Source organism: Amborella trichopoda, chromosome 13 (genome assembly GCF_054954075.1).
Source record: "Amborella trichopoda isolate Santa Cruz 75 chromosome 13, AtrichopodaSantaCruz75HAP2 v2.0, whole genome shotgun sequence".
Lineage (NCBI taxonomy): Eukaryota > Viridiplantae > Streptophyta > Magnoliopsida > Amborellales > Amborellaceae > Amborella > Amborella trichopoda.
Genome location: NC_142348.1, coordinates 45,930,298 through 45,946,981, shown reverse-complemented (window position 1 = coordinate 45,946,981; position 16,684 = coordinate 45,930,298). Strand labels below are relative to the sequence as shown.

The 16,684-nt window shown below is 34.9% G+C and overlaps 1 protein-coding gene across 4 annotated transcripts; it reads left to right on the top strand.

Moving 5' to 3' along the window:
- Positions 1-7,331: 7,331 nt before the first annotated feature.
- LOC18442651 (uncharacterized) lies at positions 7,332-15,871 on the top strand. Of its 4 annotated transcripts, none has more exons than XM_011628126.3 (3): positions 7,332-7,371; positions 9,320-9,821; positions 15,513-15,871. In XM_011628126.3, the coding sequence occupies exons 2-3, from the start codon at positions 9,362-9,364 to the stop codon at positions 15,563-15,565; spliced, it is 513 nt and encodes a 170-aa protein (XP_011626428.1). In that variant the 5' UTR covers positions 7,332-7,371; positions 9,320-9,361; the 3' UTR covers positions 15,566-15,871. The 4 variants fall into 4 exon arrangements, with proteins under 4 accessions (XP_011626428.1, XP_088710929.1, XP_011626427.1 ...); XM_088854803.1 differs by having other exon boundaries at positions 14,473-15,871; XM_011628125.3 differs by having other exon boundaries at positions 7,332-7,417.
- The last annotated feature ends 813 nt before the right edge of the window (positions 15,872-16,684 follow it).

The window sequence follows — 16,684 nt, the reverse complement described above, 5'->3', positions numbered from 1 at the left end:
TTTTTGTACATTTTCTTTCAAGTTTATTATAAAATATTTGAAGTTTCTATTTTATGTATTTATTTTTGGGTGTACTTTGTATAAGGTTCAGGTCCTAAACAATCAAAGAAAGGCATACCTGTAAATAATATCATGATTGTTTGGTAGTAAAAATCTTTGTGATGACCTAAAAATTTATTTGCATTTCTACTTATAAAATTTAAGGCTTAAAATATAGGGTAGATTGAGCATATCTATAAACATTTGAAAATATTGAAAATTAATGGCCCAGATAATGCATTACAAGATGCACTATTTCCCATACTTGAAATCCCATTTTTTTACATCTATATGTCTCGAGGTCAAGCTGATCAATTTAAGGGTTTTTTTACATCAAAACAACCTCTTCTAATGAATTTATGAGGTGCGCCTTGTTTTTGTCATCTAAGGCCTCAAACTTATATAAACTTTTTCTTTGCTTTTCTATTGTTTTTTAATTTATTTCCTTCTTTGTCTTTCCGCTCTTTTTACATGGATTTCTCCCATATGTTAAAGGTACTAACATGTCAGGCCTGGCCCGGCCCCGGCCAGATGCTTGTCCCCATAAGGGTAGTTGAAGCCAAGCCCGACCCAGCAGCCTTATCAAGCCCGGCCAAAAACAAATAGAAAAAAAAAGCAATAAAAAAAAAAAAAGGTTGGGCTGGTACTGGCGCTCGGGCCACAAACTGTGACCCAGACCCTACTTTTTTAGGGCCAGGCCGGTCCGGGCCATCGGGACCATTGCCAAAACTATGCCTACCATCTTATAAAGTGCTTTATTCGCTAGGGTATTCTCATGTGAGTAGTCACCTTTTACGTCAAATATGAATCATAATTGGTGGGACGAAATGTTGTTTGTTGGGAAAAAGCTTAGAGAGAGAAAGAGAGATGTTGGAAAAACCTTAGAGAGAGAGAGAGATATAACTTTTGATGATATGAGTGAAGTCCCTTATCAGTTGTCATGCAAAGGAAATCCACAAGTCGTAAGTTTCTCATTCCGTCGTTTGTTTAAAGATAGAAGGGACGTGGGGCATCGACAAGGCTGCTAGTAAAGAAGCCTGGTGGGTATAAAGTTGGAAGCTTTAGATTAGGTCTTGGGGAATCATTTCACTTGTTGTAGACTTGCTCCCTCTTTTTTTTTTTTTTTTCTTTTTTTTTCTTTTATTATTATTATTATTATTTTTTTAGAAAATAGTTTGATAGGGCTGCAACACTGTCAAAATAAGTAAAGTTTCACTTCATAACTGATCAAAAATTGCAATCTAAGCGTTGAAAAACCTTTAAATAGATCATCTCAATTTGAATACCGAAAGTGCTTTCCAAATGAGGATTTGAGGTGAAGCTTTGTTTGTTTTCATAAAGCCTAAGCCCTATAAAAACTTCATCCTTTTTTTATTTGAAAAAGTTTACCGATATTTCATTGAGAGAATCAAAGAAGAATACAATCAGGCTAGAAACGCTTGGAAAAAAAAAAAAAGTAGAACTTTTAGCTAGCCAGAACCTACTGCTGGCTAGAGGAAAAGTTAGTCAGGATGAGAATGAAAAGATAATGTGATTGGAATAAGGTTAATAGTCTTTATCAAAGTGAATTTTAGGAGAGTTGGCCATTTCTCTTTTTATGAAGAAAAGGGCTAGTTGTGTGTGATCTTATATGCTTTCTTAAGCTCCTGTGTCATGTTCCCATCGGAGTACAGTGTGCACTTGCTGCTATTTTGGTGAATTTTTGTTTTAATATAAAATTTTAGGATTTTAATTTAGAATGTGCGATGGGAATTTTTAAATTATAAAAAATATTTTGAGTTCTTAAACATTTACATATGGTCGTCCAAAATGTGGACGGTCTCACAATGAGTGCGACCGATTCTTTTTCTTTTCTTCCTTTTTTTTTAGGTTAATGAGGAAGTTATGTCTTCAAATTTTGGGGCCTAAAATTACTTCTAAATAAGATTTGACCCGAGGGAGTAAATGGAATATATGCTCATGGGGAGGACATAACTTTTGACTTCTTTTCACCTTGCTCATCTTTAAGAGGAAATTATTATTAGAATCACTTTAACAACTTCACATAATCACATGTTTTTATAGAGCACTAAGTTTGGATCTGTCTCCATAATCACATGTTTTTATAGCACAATTATTTCTCTCTATAACAAATGATGCCAAAAGATTTCATGCACCAGGAGTATATTGTTCATTTACTCTTTTGGATACAACCCAATCTAGAAGTACTTTTAAGATCCCAAATTTATGAGATGTGAACCATTCAAACTATGACTAACCTCAAAATAAGAATTTCTTGAATTGCGTTCTCAATGCACTTGAAAAATAATGTCTCAAGATTAAACGTAAACAGTACAATTTTTTTTAGTGTGATATCTAAGTGTTAGAAAGCTCAAAATTCAAATGTCTTCGTTCGAAAAAAATCTTCCAGTGATTCTTAGGTAGTTCCCAGAATTTTAGATAGATAGGTCCTTTGTAACTATACACTATGCTCCTTATGGAGCACAATATAATTGTTCAAAAGTGATTATGGCTCTCTTGTAACTTTCATCATCATCCACTAATTGAATCAATATGTCTCCATCCGCCTTTGTGAAATGCTTCTCTTTCTTATGAGTTATCATTTTGTTAATGGTATTAGTTCTTGGCCAATCATAAGACTAATTATTTAAAGACAAAAGAATGTAGTATTTGTGTGGACAAGAATACCTCTCAATACGCGTCCCCTTCTCATTTTGTCATCAAGGCAACTAGTGGAAGTGACTCTTTTTTATCATAATTTCATAATTTAAAATGGGTGGATACCTCCTTTTCTTCTAAAAAAACAAATTATTTTATTTTTCAAATTTTTATTTTACTTTTTTGGTGATATGATCTGAGGTTTTGGGTTAACTAGATCTTGACAAAATGGAAAATATGACAAATTTTTTCCCTTGAAATGTTAGCGTTTACCAATATTATTAGGATCTGATTGGTCATCGAACATGTAAAAGGTCTAGTCTAGCTTTAACCAGTCCAACAGCCGATGGAATTGGTTCGATCAGATTTTAAACTATCAAGAAAATATAAATAATAGTATAAAATAGGTAACATATTAAAAGAAGTTGCTCACTTTGTTTGGGTGGTTGAAGCGGTCGAACTGGCATGTCAGACTAACTATACTCAAATAAATGTTTTTTTTACCGTTTTTGTATAAAATCCGATATTTACTTTAGATCAAATTGGCCATAATACTGATCGATGCCGCCAGTTCGGTATGATCTTGATATCTATAACTTCGACCTAATGAGAATACAACTCTAGCAATTAAGTTGTGCCACCCCTAGTGTTAGTACCTCTTCTCATCCTATTATCAGAAAACCACATTTACCACCCAATTTAGAAAATCTTGTCATATACCCCTGAACTTGGAACAAAAACATTGTCGTTAGGGTAATCATGACCTTCTATTCTCACGTGTGGCTGGGATTGGCATGCCCAAATCATGTAGGCCATCCCTTCCAAGAGGCCCCTTTCTTTTAGGCAAAATCATGTTGCTCATATTGTGCACAATAGACAAATGAGAATGCGTATGATAGGCGCATCGCCACCGTCAATTCCTATCGTTCAGATCACAGCCTGGCCTCCACTCACCAACGCTTGATGTGGACACGTCGTTGAAATGGATGGTCAAGATTGAAAGCGCATACGCAACCCACGTGCGGCATGCCACTAGTTGAGCAAAAAGACAAAGAAGGGCATTTTTGAAATTGGACACTCCTGGAAAACGGTGAAATTGTTTATTTGAGAAAAGTTTCGGAAATAATGACCCAATGGTGATTTGCCACGTATATATAGGAATGCTATATACCAGTGGGGGTGTAGGCGTGACTTTGGGGGCCACAGCTTCGGAATTTGTCTTGTTTTTCAAATTGGGTTAGTTCCTTGCTAGACAAGTCCGAAGGCCAGATATTGCAAAAAAAAAAAAAAAAAAAAAAAAAAAATTTAATGAAAAAAATTTATATAAGATTGCAACCTTAAAATGTAGAACTGGATGGATCGTCCCTCTACTGATCCAAATAGTCTACATCGATTCAGCTGAAATTAGTGTTTTAAAACTTGGATCCTTGAATCGATAATCTAAATTGGGTTTGGATCGATTCGAGTATCAGTTGAGATAGGTGTTTCAAAACTCGGATCGGTGGTGGGTATCGTTCATCGATATGTATTGGATTGCTGGATGGACGATCCAAATCTGGTCTAGATAGGTCCTAATCAATGATCTAGTAAAATGTGAAAAAATAAATCAAACAAAATAAAAAATAAAATAAGGTTTATGGGTTGCGAGTTTCTGTGGGGAACTGGGTCAAATCTTGGAACCGATTCGGTTTTGACCGATTTCCATCAAGATCGAAAATCACCACGTGTTTAAATACCGGTTGAAATTAAAGAACATGCAAAATAAAATTAAACCAAAATAATTATCCTTAGATTGATTTGTGTGATGATTTAGATCGTCGAAAAAGTGTATCATAGAAGAGGAATAATGCATGAGGAAGATTAGGGCAGTTTTCGATTCTGCGTCTAGATCGGCAATTTTTAAAACCTTCATTATAACTCAATTTTCCTTTTTCACTCCCTCAAAGAAAATATATCATGATAAATAAATACACCTCATCCTCCATTAGTTGTTGAGGATCAACTTTTCATTCATCTGTAAAAGTTCATCAAGTGTTTTATGGCTATATCGTAAATCAAATCTTGGAATGGATGTTGAGCGAATACATCCACAAATTCTAACTTTTATCCATATCTTTTTTACATTTGATAACTCATCAGATGTGAAGACAATAGGAAAAAAGCCCATGCTTAATTGGTCAGCTCCTGAAGATTTACAATGCTACCTAGGTTAACTCCAATCACGGATAGGGCCCTCCCCCCACTACCCAAAAAAAATAAAAAAAAATCAGATGTCATGATAATCAAAACAGAATTTCAATTGTTAATGAATGCAATTAATTTTATATAAATTTGAGTTGAGTTGAGTTCAATTGAGTTTGCCAACCTAATGAAATAAAGTTTTGGTTTTATATTGACTGATAGATAGAAATTTTTACATTTACATGGTTAAAATTCTTCCAAACGCGACAACAACGGGATTGTAATTGTACTTAATAAATTTTAGACATTTATATATCATTGCTTTGAAATGTACATGATGTGCGAAAATCACTAACATAGTGCATTAAATATCACTAACGTGTTGTATGTGGATAATGTTACATCTCATGTGGATGATGTCATGCACTTCCTAATGATTAAAAATACCCTTAATAGCATAATGGTCCAAAGGTATATAAGTGTAAAATACTCTCTTGTATGAGAACCCTAACCTAAGCCTTTCAAATGGGTAAATTTTCTATGTGCTATTTAAAATTAAATAAAAATTATAAGTAAAAAACTAGATAGTCCATCTTTTATGTGCACTTTAATATATTTCCCTTAATTTTGTTTCTATTTTCAAGGACCCAAACTCAATATTTTGTATCCTTAATTTTATTTTCTCTCCGTTTTCATGTAAACGAATTGTAAGCATTAAACTAAAAATTGCAAAGCTGAAAAACTTGCCAACTCTTCGAGTTATGATTGTACTTGTTATCAGCTTGTTCAAGGTCCTATACTGAGCTGGAGACTTCAATTTCTGGACATTGGACTAACTACTATTATGATTTTTAATTGAAGTATTTAAAAACAAAGCCCTAAAATTCTTGCGAATTCCTTGAATGAATTTTTTGAGAACTAATGTTGTCAATTTCACAGATTTTGGCTACATTTGGTTAGATCGAAAAGTTGGAATTGGATTTGAGCCTAGAATTGTTAGAGTTCGATCGAAATTCGCTCGGTCGGACCAACAAGATTTTTGAGTTTGATTAGTGCTACATGTAACAAGAAAAATTTAGAAAGAAAGAACCAAGCTAATATAGGGGTTCATGGGTTCATTGCATCTGGACACTGTGGGGGTTCATGGGTTCATTGAACCTAGACAATGTGGGGGTTCATGGGTTCATTGAACTTGAATCACTCACCTCCAGATCCAGATCCTGATCCTGTTCTTGTTCCGACTTCTTGATTATGTGTCAAATCAACTATTTTTAAATCGGGAAAGTATATAATGAGAGAAAAAGGTTATATAAGTGCAAGGCTCTAAACAATCAAATTAGGGCCCTCCTCAAAAATTCAACTAAAAGAGGTTTGGATGCTCAAATATCTTCAAATTGATCGTCTCGACTTCAAGATGGATGGATATAACAAAAAAAACGGATTTCAAGTTTTTGAAATAGTGCATCTTTTAACGCATTTTGGACTTTTAATTTTCTAAGATTTTCAAATTTCCATAGATCTACTAGATCTACTCTATTTTTTAAGCTTTAAATTTTATAATTACATATAAAAATATATTTTAAAGCTATCACAAAGATTTCCAGTATTGAACCCACATTTCTCTACAATAGTTGAAGTCGTGCTTTACTTTGATTGTTTAGAGCCATTGTTCTATATAAACCTCACTCATATAATGCCATCATTTACTTTTGGTAAAGGTGGTAACAATTAATCTTGACCACTAGATGTGCAATTGGGTGGCTGCATTCATTCCATTGACCAAGTTCAAAGTTGAAAAAAAAAACTTTTGATGCATGAAACACTCAAACTATCGAATTTTAAAATGGATGCTTGTAAGTAATTACAGTCTCATTGCATGCACTCCCTTTTTAAATAACTTCAAGTGCTGATGAGATCATTATTCATTAAGGCATGTGTTTGGGCTCAACTCGCATTACTTGAAAATTAGGGGTATGATTCACAATTCTAAGTTTAATAAAGAGTAAGTATAAAAGTTCTTGACGCTCTTTATTCACGGCTGCCAATAAATCCACGTGGCAATTGCTCATCCCATTGTTATGAGTAATGATTAACCCTCCTGTCATGATATGCCATGTCATCAATTTGCTGACGCAGCATCATAATATCTAACGTGGCATTATTTTTTAAAGTTAAACTTTTTTTCCTGTTAATAACAAAGATTCTCTCGAGGTCCAATCATTAATAGATCGAACGGCCAAAAATTGAAGACTGGGCCAAGCTACAACCAATATCAACCGTCCAATTAGTTTAAAGGAATCAAATATTCCGATGAGGAGTCCGCTATATATAGAGGAGGTCTCCTTTCTGAATTTGCGCCGAGAAACTTTGTTTGACTCGTTTTCGAAATTTTCCTCCAAATTTGGCCGCCCCTCTGCTATAAATTTTGCGCTGAAAATGGCCGATTTTCGCTGATATTCAACTCAAATTTGAGCAGATTTCTTATGCTTTTGGGTAAAGATCTTCTTCCTTTAATGGTAGTTCTGGCTTAAGAAAAAAGGTATACTGCCTATTTTTGGTAAATATCTGTGTACTTTCCATTGATTTTATTTTGTGGAGGTTTGTGAGAATTAGGGTTTTTTCTTACCGTGTTTGAAGGTTTGGATTGTAGAGTGTGGGATATATGTTGATTCATGGTGATAATTTGTACAGTTTTATTTGGATTTTTCTTGACGAGGATTTTGAGAAGATAAGGATTTATCGTGGTGTTAAATTTCTTTATGGATTGGGCCACGTTGGGGCGTGTGTGACCCATGTGATTTATGGGTGATTGCCGCCCTTGTGTTTGGGTTTTTGAACGGATTTTTGACGATTAGGGTTTTCTCTTTTGGTGTTGAAAGTCTTGTTTTGCTGGTTATGGTTTAGTGAAGAGCAGTTATTGTTCATGTCAATAATTGTTTGGTTGGAGTACAGGGTTTGGTTTGAGTACAATGATGCTTTCTATGCCTCTTTCATATTTTATAAAAATTTCGCTAGGTTTAGGTTTCTTTTTTCCTTTTCATAATCCATCCTGTATGTAGATGGTTTTGTTGGTACTTGGTAGTGATTGTTTTCAGTTTGAAGAGCCTTTAACTTCTGCAATTTTAATTGAAAATCTATTCTTTTGTTTGAAATTTTTGGGAACAAATTGGGTTTTCCTGTTTCGATATTTCGCTGATTTCTGTGATAATGCCAGCCTTGGTGGAGGAATAGCCAAATATGGTCATTTGCAATGAATTTTGTAATTTTGAGCTCAAACCTTTGAAGTGTTTGTGATGCGCAGGGCCTTTTCCTTTGATTTATCTATTCTATTGTTTGTGAAACTTGGAGTTTGGAGAGATTTTGTAGTTCTTGATGAAAATCATCAGGATCTATGGGGATTCATTTTTCTGAACCTGATTTGACTGTTTGTTTTTCTAAGAAGTTCCTGTGTGTGAAGCCATTTGCTCTATAGATAACACAAGATTTTCTTTGATTTTCATGCTAAAGTCTCAATTTTTGATTGATGCTTTGGTAATAGTGCTTATCATTTTACTAATGATCATGGGGAACTTGGAGGAGGTTTATGAGATTCATTTTTTTGAACGTGATTTTATTGTTCGTCTTTGAAGCATTTCCTATTTCTCTAGAACATATAAGATTTTCTTTGATTTTCAGTCAAAAGTATTTATTGCATTTTGATGTTCTGGTAATTTTGCTTATCATTTTAGGATTTAATGATTTTGGTAATATGGCTGAAGTTTCTTATCCTTGCCTGAACTTTACTTATTTTTTAAACTTTTGGAAGATTTGGTTGTTTTTAGTCTTACATGAAGATTTAGACGTTTAGGGGTTCTCCTCTTACTTGGGAATTTGAATAAAATGAATACTTTACCTTTCTCTTTCTGTGATATTATTCGAATTTCTCCATCGCTATATTTGTTATTTTATAGGAATATCTGCTTATTGTCCTTTCAGTTTTCATTTTGTCTTCTTCTTTTCTGAAATTCTGAATTAAATTATGCATCAAAATAAATATCTAAAGCAAAAATATTTTTGGTTGGAAATTAGATAAACACTTTTAAAATGATTCACATTGCATGGATATTAACTGAGTGCCTGCGGGTATGGAATAATAATTTTAGGATACTTATGTGATGTTTTTTGTTTTCGAGAATAAAAACTTATGTCATGTTTTGCTTTGAAGTTTCAATTAATGATATTCTTTTGATTATTATATGTATTTTTTTGTAGTTGACATTTCTTGAAAGGAGGTCTTGTAACACCTGATTAAACACAAAAGAAAAGAGAGGAGAATTTATTCATCTAAATTAAATTCAATGGTTTTCAGTTCACTTCTGTGAATTTCTATATATCTGTATATGTTCAATCTTGTGAAATAAGGGGTAGTTATAAGCTGCTGAAGAACGTTTACTCTTTTTAGGGTTTCCTTTTCCAATTCCTCTGAGGATTTTCATTGGGGACAATGGCTGTGGCTTTTACTCAAATTTCATGGTTGTGGGGCGGGAAAGAGCACGAAGCCACAGTCTCTACAAATTCAAACCCTTCAGCGCCATTGGATATCGGAACAAGAGAGCCTGATTCAGTGAAATTCCCATCTTTTAAAGGGACCAAGTTCCCTTCGAGAAAAATCAGAAGAAAATGGCAGAGCAGAGATGAAAGGAGGAGAATCGATCGAGAATACGATATTGTGTTGGTGCCATCAGATGGTGGGTGTATGTCAGGTTCAGATTCTGATGATTCTGATTGGTCGATTGGGTGGCTTGAGCCTCATGCGCCTGGTTTTCAAAGTGATGATGATTCTGATAGCAGCTTTGCAGTGTTGGTCCCTTGCTATGGCCGCCCTCGTAGTGAACCCGTGGAGAGTCCCCAGAATCAGATGTTGGGTGCCATTTTGTCCAATCTTTCGAGTGGGAATCCTACTGGTAAGCCACTACAGTTGTTATTTGTTCAATTTTTTTATATATGTTTAGGAATTGGATTTTTGGGAATGGACACATATTTATTTATATATTTTATTATTAATTAGGAAGCCTGAAGTACTGTAGTCTAGGAGGTATTATGATTACCAAAGGAAGGATGGAAGTAGAACATTAAGCTTACTAATTAGAGGGAATCAAATCTCAGATTTCTTGTCGGTTGTGTAGACAGCATATGTTATGTTTATTCATGGCAGGTATATAATTATCCGGCATACTATGGAAAACAATTCTCCATTGGGGTCTGTTTGGTCTGATGAAATGATGGACACTGCTGGAGATAGAGTGGGACCCATTAGTAAAACGACATGAATCGAAGTCCTCTCTCTCTCTCCCTCTCTCTCTCTCTCTCTCACCATCAATCACTGTCCATCGTTTCTTTGGAAGATGACGACCCCATTGTGCAATGGTTTTCTGTAGTCCATTGGATATATATACTTCTTCTCTCCATATGGGATATCCTATAGTTTATTATATGGTGGTTTATTTGGAGAGAATTCCAAGTTCCTTCCTATCAAGATTAGTCTTTATTATTGTAGATCTGGGAGTAGTTATATTGATTGCTATTTCTTATGTGCTTCTAATCGTTTTTTTTTGTATTGCTTTGACTAGAGAAATTGAGTGCTAAGCCTAGTGACACTGGACAAATAATTTCATTATTATCATCATTTGAGCATCATCTCAACTATTTAGGGTCAACCACACAATATTCTGCATTCCACACTATCGGGGCCATTCCGTCTCAATTCTATACCATCATCATCATCATCCGAGCCTTATCCCAACTATTTGGAGCTGGCTATGTAATTCTTGTTCTCCCATTCCGCTCTATCAAGGGCCATAGCTTTGGTCAAACTACAAGGCACCATATCTCTTCACACTACCATCCATGTCTTTTTGGGTCACCTTTTTGCCTTTTAGAGCCTTTCACTTGAACCACACTAACCCTCCTAACCGGTATTGTTCCAGGTCGTCGTTGCACATGGCCAAATAACCTAAGTCTACTTTTTCTCATCTTATTGTTTATTCGAGCTACCTCTAAGTTCTCTTAGATGTATTCATTATGAATTCTATCCTTGCTTGTTTTGCCCCTCATCCATCTGAATATCCTCATTTTAGTTACTCTCACTCTATGGATATGTTGTTTCGTGACCACCCAAAGATCTATCCTGTAAAGCATGGCTGGTTTTACAACCTTTCTATATAACTTGCCTTTAAGTTTCATTGGTACACAATGATCACATGAGAATCTAGAAGCACATCTCCACTTTGTCCATTGAGCTCTAATCTATACGCAACATCTTCCTCAGTCTCTCCATTCTTATGGATAATTGACCCTAGATATCGAACTCATTTGGGTACTTCTTGGTTATCAATATTAACTAATTCCAAGACTCCTAAGGCTTCTTATTTTTAAACTCAAATATGATTAAATCATTGAAAATTTGAAGTGCTAATGATAGTGGCACTACCTAGTAACTCAAATCTTTGGGTTAAGTTATCTGTGCCTCTTGATTGCTAGTTGTCATATGTTCTTAATAGCTTTATTGGTCTATTGAATCCTTTGATGCCATAAGAAAGTTTTAAATTTTAAATTTCTAAGCATGGTGATGGGGTAGGTGCTGTGAGGGTTTAGGGTGCAGGCACAGTTGCCCTTGTCGTGGAACCAATAATACAATGCAAACACCTTACAATTCCGTGTGGTTTGAAAACCGCCAAAGGTGGTATTACTTATTGGAATCTAATGAATTTGGGATCTCTTGTTTAGAAGTTATCTACAATTCTTAGCCAAAAATAAAATAAAAATAAAATAGGATTGATTTTATGAAAAAGGAATGTTGGAACTTCATCAAAAAAGTTATGGTGGATAGATAATCTAATTTTCTCAATTGCACATCAAATAGGGACTTGTAAGGTTGTTGAATTGTATTAATTCTTTATCGAGTATGTTCCTCATAGCAGAATGGATCCATTTTACTTTAGTGATCGAGTTTCTAATATCCTATGTGGCATAGACCTAGTAGCTTGGAGCTAGGGTTTAGCAAAGAAGAAGATAGAGGAGATCCAAAATTAGAGAAAGATGCAAAACCAGAGATAAAAGAAGGAACACTTGTTTCTCTACGGTTTTGAATAAAATTTCATAGCATGATCATTCATTATGTTTGAGTACATCTTTTATATAAAAAAACTCTAAACAAGACTTAATCCTGGTCTAGCCATCTAATCTAACTATGGCCATTTATTATAAAAAGACTTCAAGTGAATAAGAAGAAATAAAAGACTCTAAAAATTACCAAGAAATAAACAAAAGATATAAAGGGATAGATTCAATGACTAGTTTGCCCTTCTGTGGTTCCTCTTGTAAATTTTAAGCTTGTCTTTCTTTTCTAGATACTCGAATTCTGGGCTGCATCACTATGCTTATATGCTTTTTCGAAATGTCCTATGCTTATATGAAATATTGGATCATGCTTATTGTAGGTTTTATGTCATGGGATTTAATGGCCATATGTCATGTTGCCCTCCTATGTCTAGATGCAATTTATTTACTTTTATAAGTTTCTGGTATTTTCATTTTGCCTTTGAGCCTGTCATGATTAAGTTTCTAATGCTATTAAGATTGACCTGGTCATTGAATCAGAAAATTGACCAGTTCGGTCCATATCCAATACTAATTAGATAAAATAACTAATGTAATGTGAAAATTGAAAAGGAAAGTTATTCAAAGATTGGTAAATTCTAGGGAAAAATTATGAGCTAGTGTTCTTCTTTTTTCGGAAGAAATTAAGAGATGATTTCTTTTCCTGTGCCAGAATTTTTACAGGAAAGTTATTCAAAGATTGGTAAAATCTAGGAAAAAATTATGAGCTAGTGTTCTTCTTTTTTGGGAAGAAATTATGAGAAGATTTTCTTTTCCTGTGCCAGAATTGTTACACATCTTATTCAGTCCATTTGTTAACCATCACAATCTTAGCAACAAATGGCTGAATAATTATATACTAAATATAACAATCAAATTCTTTTAGAAGATCAAATAGTGAATGATGATACAGAGCTTTAAAGCAAATTATATAAGAAAAACTGAATGAAGTATTCCAACAAGGATCCTAAAACTTCTGAGTGTGGCCATTCATTATAAATGTGTACTGCTTGCTCATGCAGTCATGAAATTTGACACAATATGAGTATAAATATTTTAATACTCTTCATATTTGAATTATATGGTTCTGATTCCCAACATGTGGTTCCCATCTCTTAAACCATCAGCCATCGTACTCATGGCCACCTCCTCTTCATCTTGACTGTTGCTTACTCACTATTCCGCATTCTTCATTTCCTTCAATAGATTAGGTGTTTGCTGTGCTACTTTGTTTTGGGGTATGCTTTTACATTGTCCTACAAGAATGAAGAGTTTCATATTATTTTGTAATTACTAAAATATCAAAGAAAATGTAAAAAAAATATTAATATGATTAATAGTGTTTATTTCCTTTACATTATCGATAAGTTGTAGCACTCATTGCACGAGCAATACGGCGTTTTATGCCCAAAACTGTTCCACTTATTGTGTTGCATACTTTCAAATTGTGCAAACTAATTGCACTATGTGTTCTACTGAGGATATGCATTTTTTTTATTTTTTTTATTTTTTTTTTTGCAAATTTGGAACTTTTTCACAAAGTTAGTTCTTGTTAGCAACAAAAAAGAAAGAAGGTTGCCTCTGCTTTGAGTTGTTCATTATGCCTTTGCAAGGTGCGACCTTGGGTGTTCAAGGGTAACTAGACTTTTCCCAAAGTCACATTGTTGGATTCCTAGGTTGTAATAAATTAGACATCATTCTAAGCTCCATAAGCACCAAATGATATTTCTCTACTCTCAATGAATCTTCTGGGTTAGGAAAAAAGTTTTAGTCTGGAGTTCTGGACTGTGAACACTAATTGGCTTGGCACTCAAAATTCTCTATATTCCTCAACTAAACCACTGCTCTTCAACTTCTCAATATATAACAAATTGTCATGGATTGAGGGGCCTTCACACCTTGGACCAATCATCTCTCCCTAGATAAACAACATTGAATGGAATTGTGTGTCATACTGTTTGTATCTTGTGTTCATCAGCATTTTCTGTAGCCCCTACCAGCAATTATGCATGGAAAATAACTTTCCTGAGCATACCAGTTCTAAAATTTATTTAGGTGCTTCTTTTGCAGCTTGTTTTTTGCTTTGTCTTCAAAGAAGGTTGTTCTGCACCTTTATTCTTGGATAGACAATAATTTAGTCTACAGCGAGTTGAATGAAACCTATAGTCAAAGGGTTGTAACCCAAACATGGGTTAGGTGTACTTCAACACCTAATACATTGGATTCTTCTCTTAGAGGATTGGTTAGGGTTGCACATTTACTTTGTTTACCAAATTTGCTGCCCTTGTTTTCTCATGACTATATTGACCAATTCTTATTTCATTTGATGTCTTATATTTGAGTCTTTCTTGCACTTTTTCAATCATCTTATTTGGGGCCATTTCCTCACTGTATCCCACGGCCACCTAACATGTACAATGTTGACAACTCTTTTTGGTTTTACTGCCATCTTGACAGGCCATTTCTGTTAAGTGCCTGAAAATAGCCTTTTGAGGGGTTATGGCCTAGGTATTAGACTATTGTCCATTCTCGAGAAAAATAGCATTTCTTTTGCAATGAGGATTTTAACCAAATTTCAGCCTCACCACTAGAGTTCGAGGATTAAATTGTACAAAGTGCATTTGACTCAAAAAAGTGAAGGAATCATTAGGCCCCATTCAAATGGATAGGCCTAAATGAAAGCATAACAAAATGAGAAGTTATAGCTACAGGAACTAGGAATTGTTCCTGCGGTGGCGCTTTAATTGTAGTCGGACATTGAAAACGGATTGGTTTTTCCCAGCTTGTTCGAACTTGCAGTACCTTTGGGTGCACCATGAGGCATCACACGTACAGAGTTGCAACTCAGTTACCACTTTTAGGGATTGAGACCCCTACATATAGCTCATGTTTGGAAAGTTCCCTCTTGCAAGACAACTGGCTATCTCTCTGGCTTCATGGCACTGTTGCCTTGGGTTTTTCCAATCTTACTATATTCACTTTATTCCTTGAGAGTCTCCTTCAGTAATCAAAAGTTTAGATGCTTTGAAATGTTCATTAACGATTAAGCAGTGCTCTGGTTTTAGCCTTAGTGGTCATTTTCTGCCCTGAAGCAAGCTTTTTGGGGCGTGCATATTGTGCTCCTTTGAGACAATGGTGGAGATATAGCTAGTATTCACCAAGATTAATACATGTATCTGAAATGGAGGCCCTGCTCATGAGCTTTGTATATCTGCAATCCGTTTGTTGTTATTGTGACTTTCGCTGGTTTCTTCTTTTTCTTTTGAAAGAATATTATGAGATGCTACCTGTGGTAGTATTTCTAATTTTAGGTCTTCTTTGAAATGTGCTGAGTGTCATGGCAGTGATTGGCCTGATTTTTTATGCTCTCTCTCTCTCTCTCTCTCTACCCATGTTGACAAGCTGGAGGCATAGCGATGAACAATCGGTTTTGTTGCTTATTGACATTTTATTTCTGTTCCTCTTCTTTTCTGATGAGAAATAAATTCATTATGCAGAGAGCAAGAAATACATGGAAGAGTGGCTTTCATCTCTCCAGGAGGAGCATTGAGAAGTTAACTTCCTTAACTTTCTGCATGAAGTCTTGCATTATTCTGAGGAACCATCTGATCTCCATTGTACATAACCTTAGTACGACGTAGCCTGATGCATAAGAAAAAAAAAAAAGTAGGGCATGCAATTTCAAACCCTTAATTCTTTGATTGGGGAGGGAGGGGAGGGAGCCAATTAGGCCTAATTCTTTGTCTGAGAGTCCCCCCAGAATTAGGGGTGGTATATGCGTACTCTTTGGTAATGTGTGGTCCTGTTGATTTGCAGAATTCTTTATGTAAATATGTACAGTCGGCTTTTCTCGCGCTTTGGGTTGTACCATGAATGTGTTTATGGTTTGCTACTTTTTTTTGGGAAGCGTCATCTCATTCTTAGGTATCTGCCAAAGCTTTCTTGAAATTTGATAATGCAAGGAATTGCTTAAGGTTATGCATAATATGTAGCAAGCTGTTTCTTGAGGATCTGCCAAATATATTTGTTTTCTGATTTCATTTGTAAATATGATCAAGTCTAGAAATGTATTTGGAGGACTGAGGCTCTACAGTTGGACCCATGGAAAAATAGTTTTAAGAATTAAAAAAATTTGCAAATCAATCATTTATGCCTTGGCTCGAGGATATGAAATAAAGGACTTCAAGCCTTAGAAATGTTCTTTCTTGTAACAGATTTTTTGAATGGCATGTTTTAGATGGTCATGGATCGTGGCCAGATTTTCAAACGTTTTTGAAGTTTTAAATTCTAGAGGGTGGAAACAGGCATGTTGGACATTGAGAAGATTTCTGGCGTTGGAATTGCATATTCTAGCGAAGTTCGCTTTGCTAAATATCATAAAGCTGTAGCCCTGTGAAAACTGCATCCTTGTTACTTTCTTTAAGGCATTTGGACCAGTGACCTAGACCATTGTTCTTTTTGCGGGCAGAATCTCTTCTCAATGTACTAGGGAAGGAGGTTTTCCCATGCAAGCATATCCTATTCCTCTGTATTTCTTACTTTTATTTATTTCTTTCTTTACTTTTTCTTATTAAGAAAACATATAAAATAAGGCTATTTGCAATCAGTATAAAATGATCGCCTATCCTATTTGACCATTAGATGTGAAATTGGGTGATTGGTAGTATTG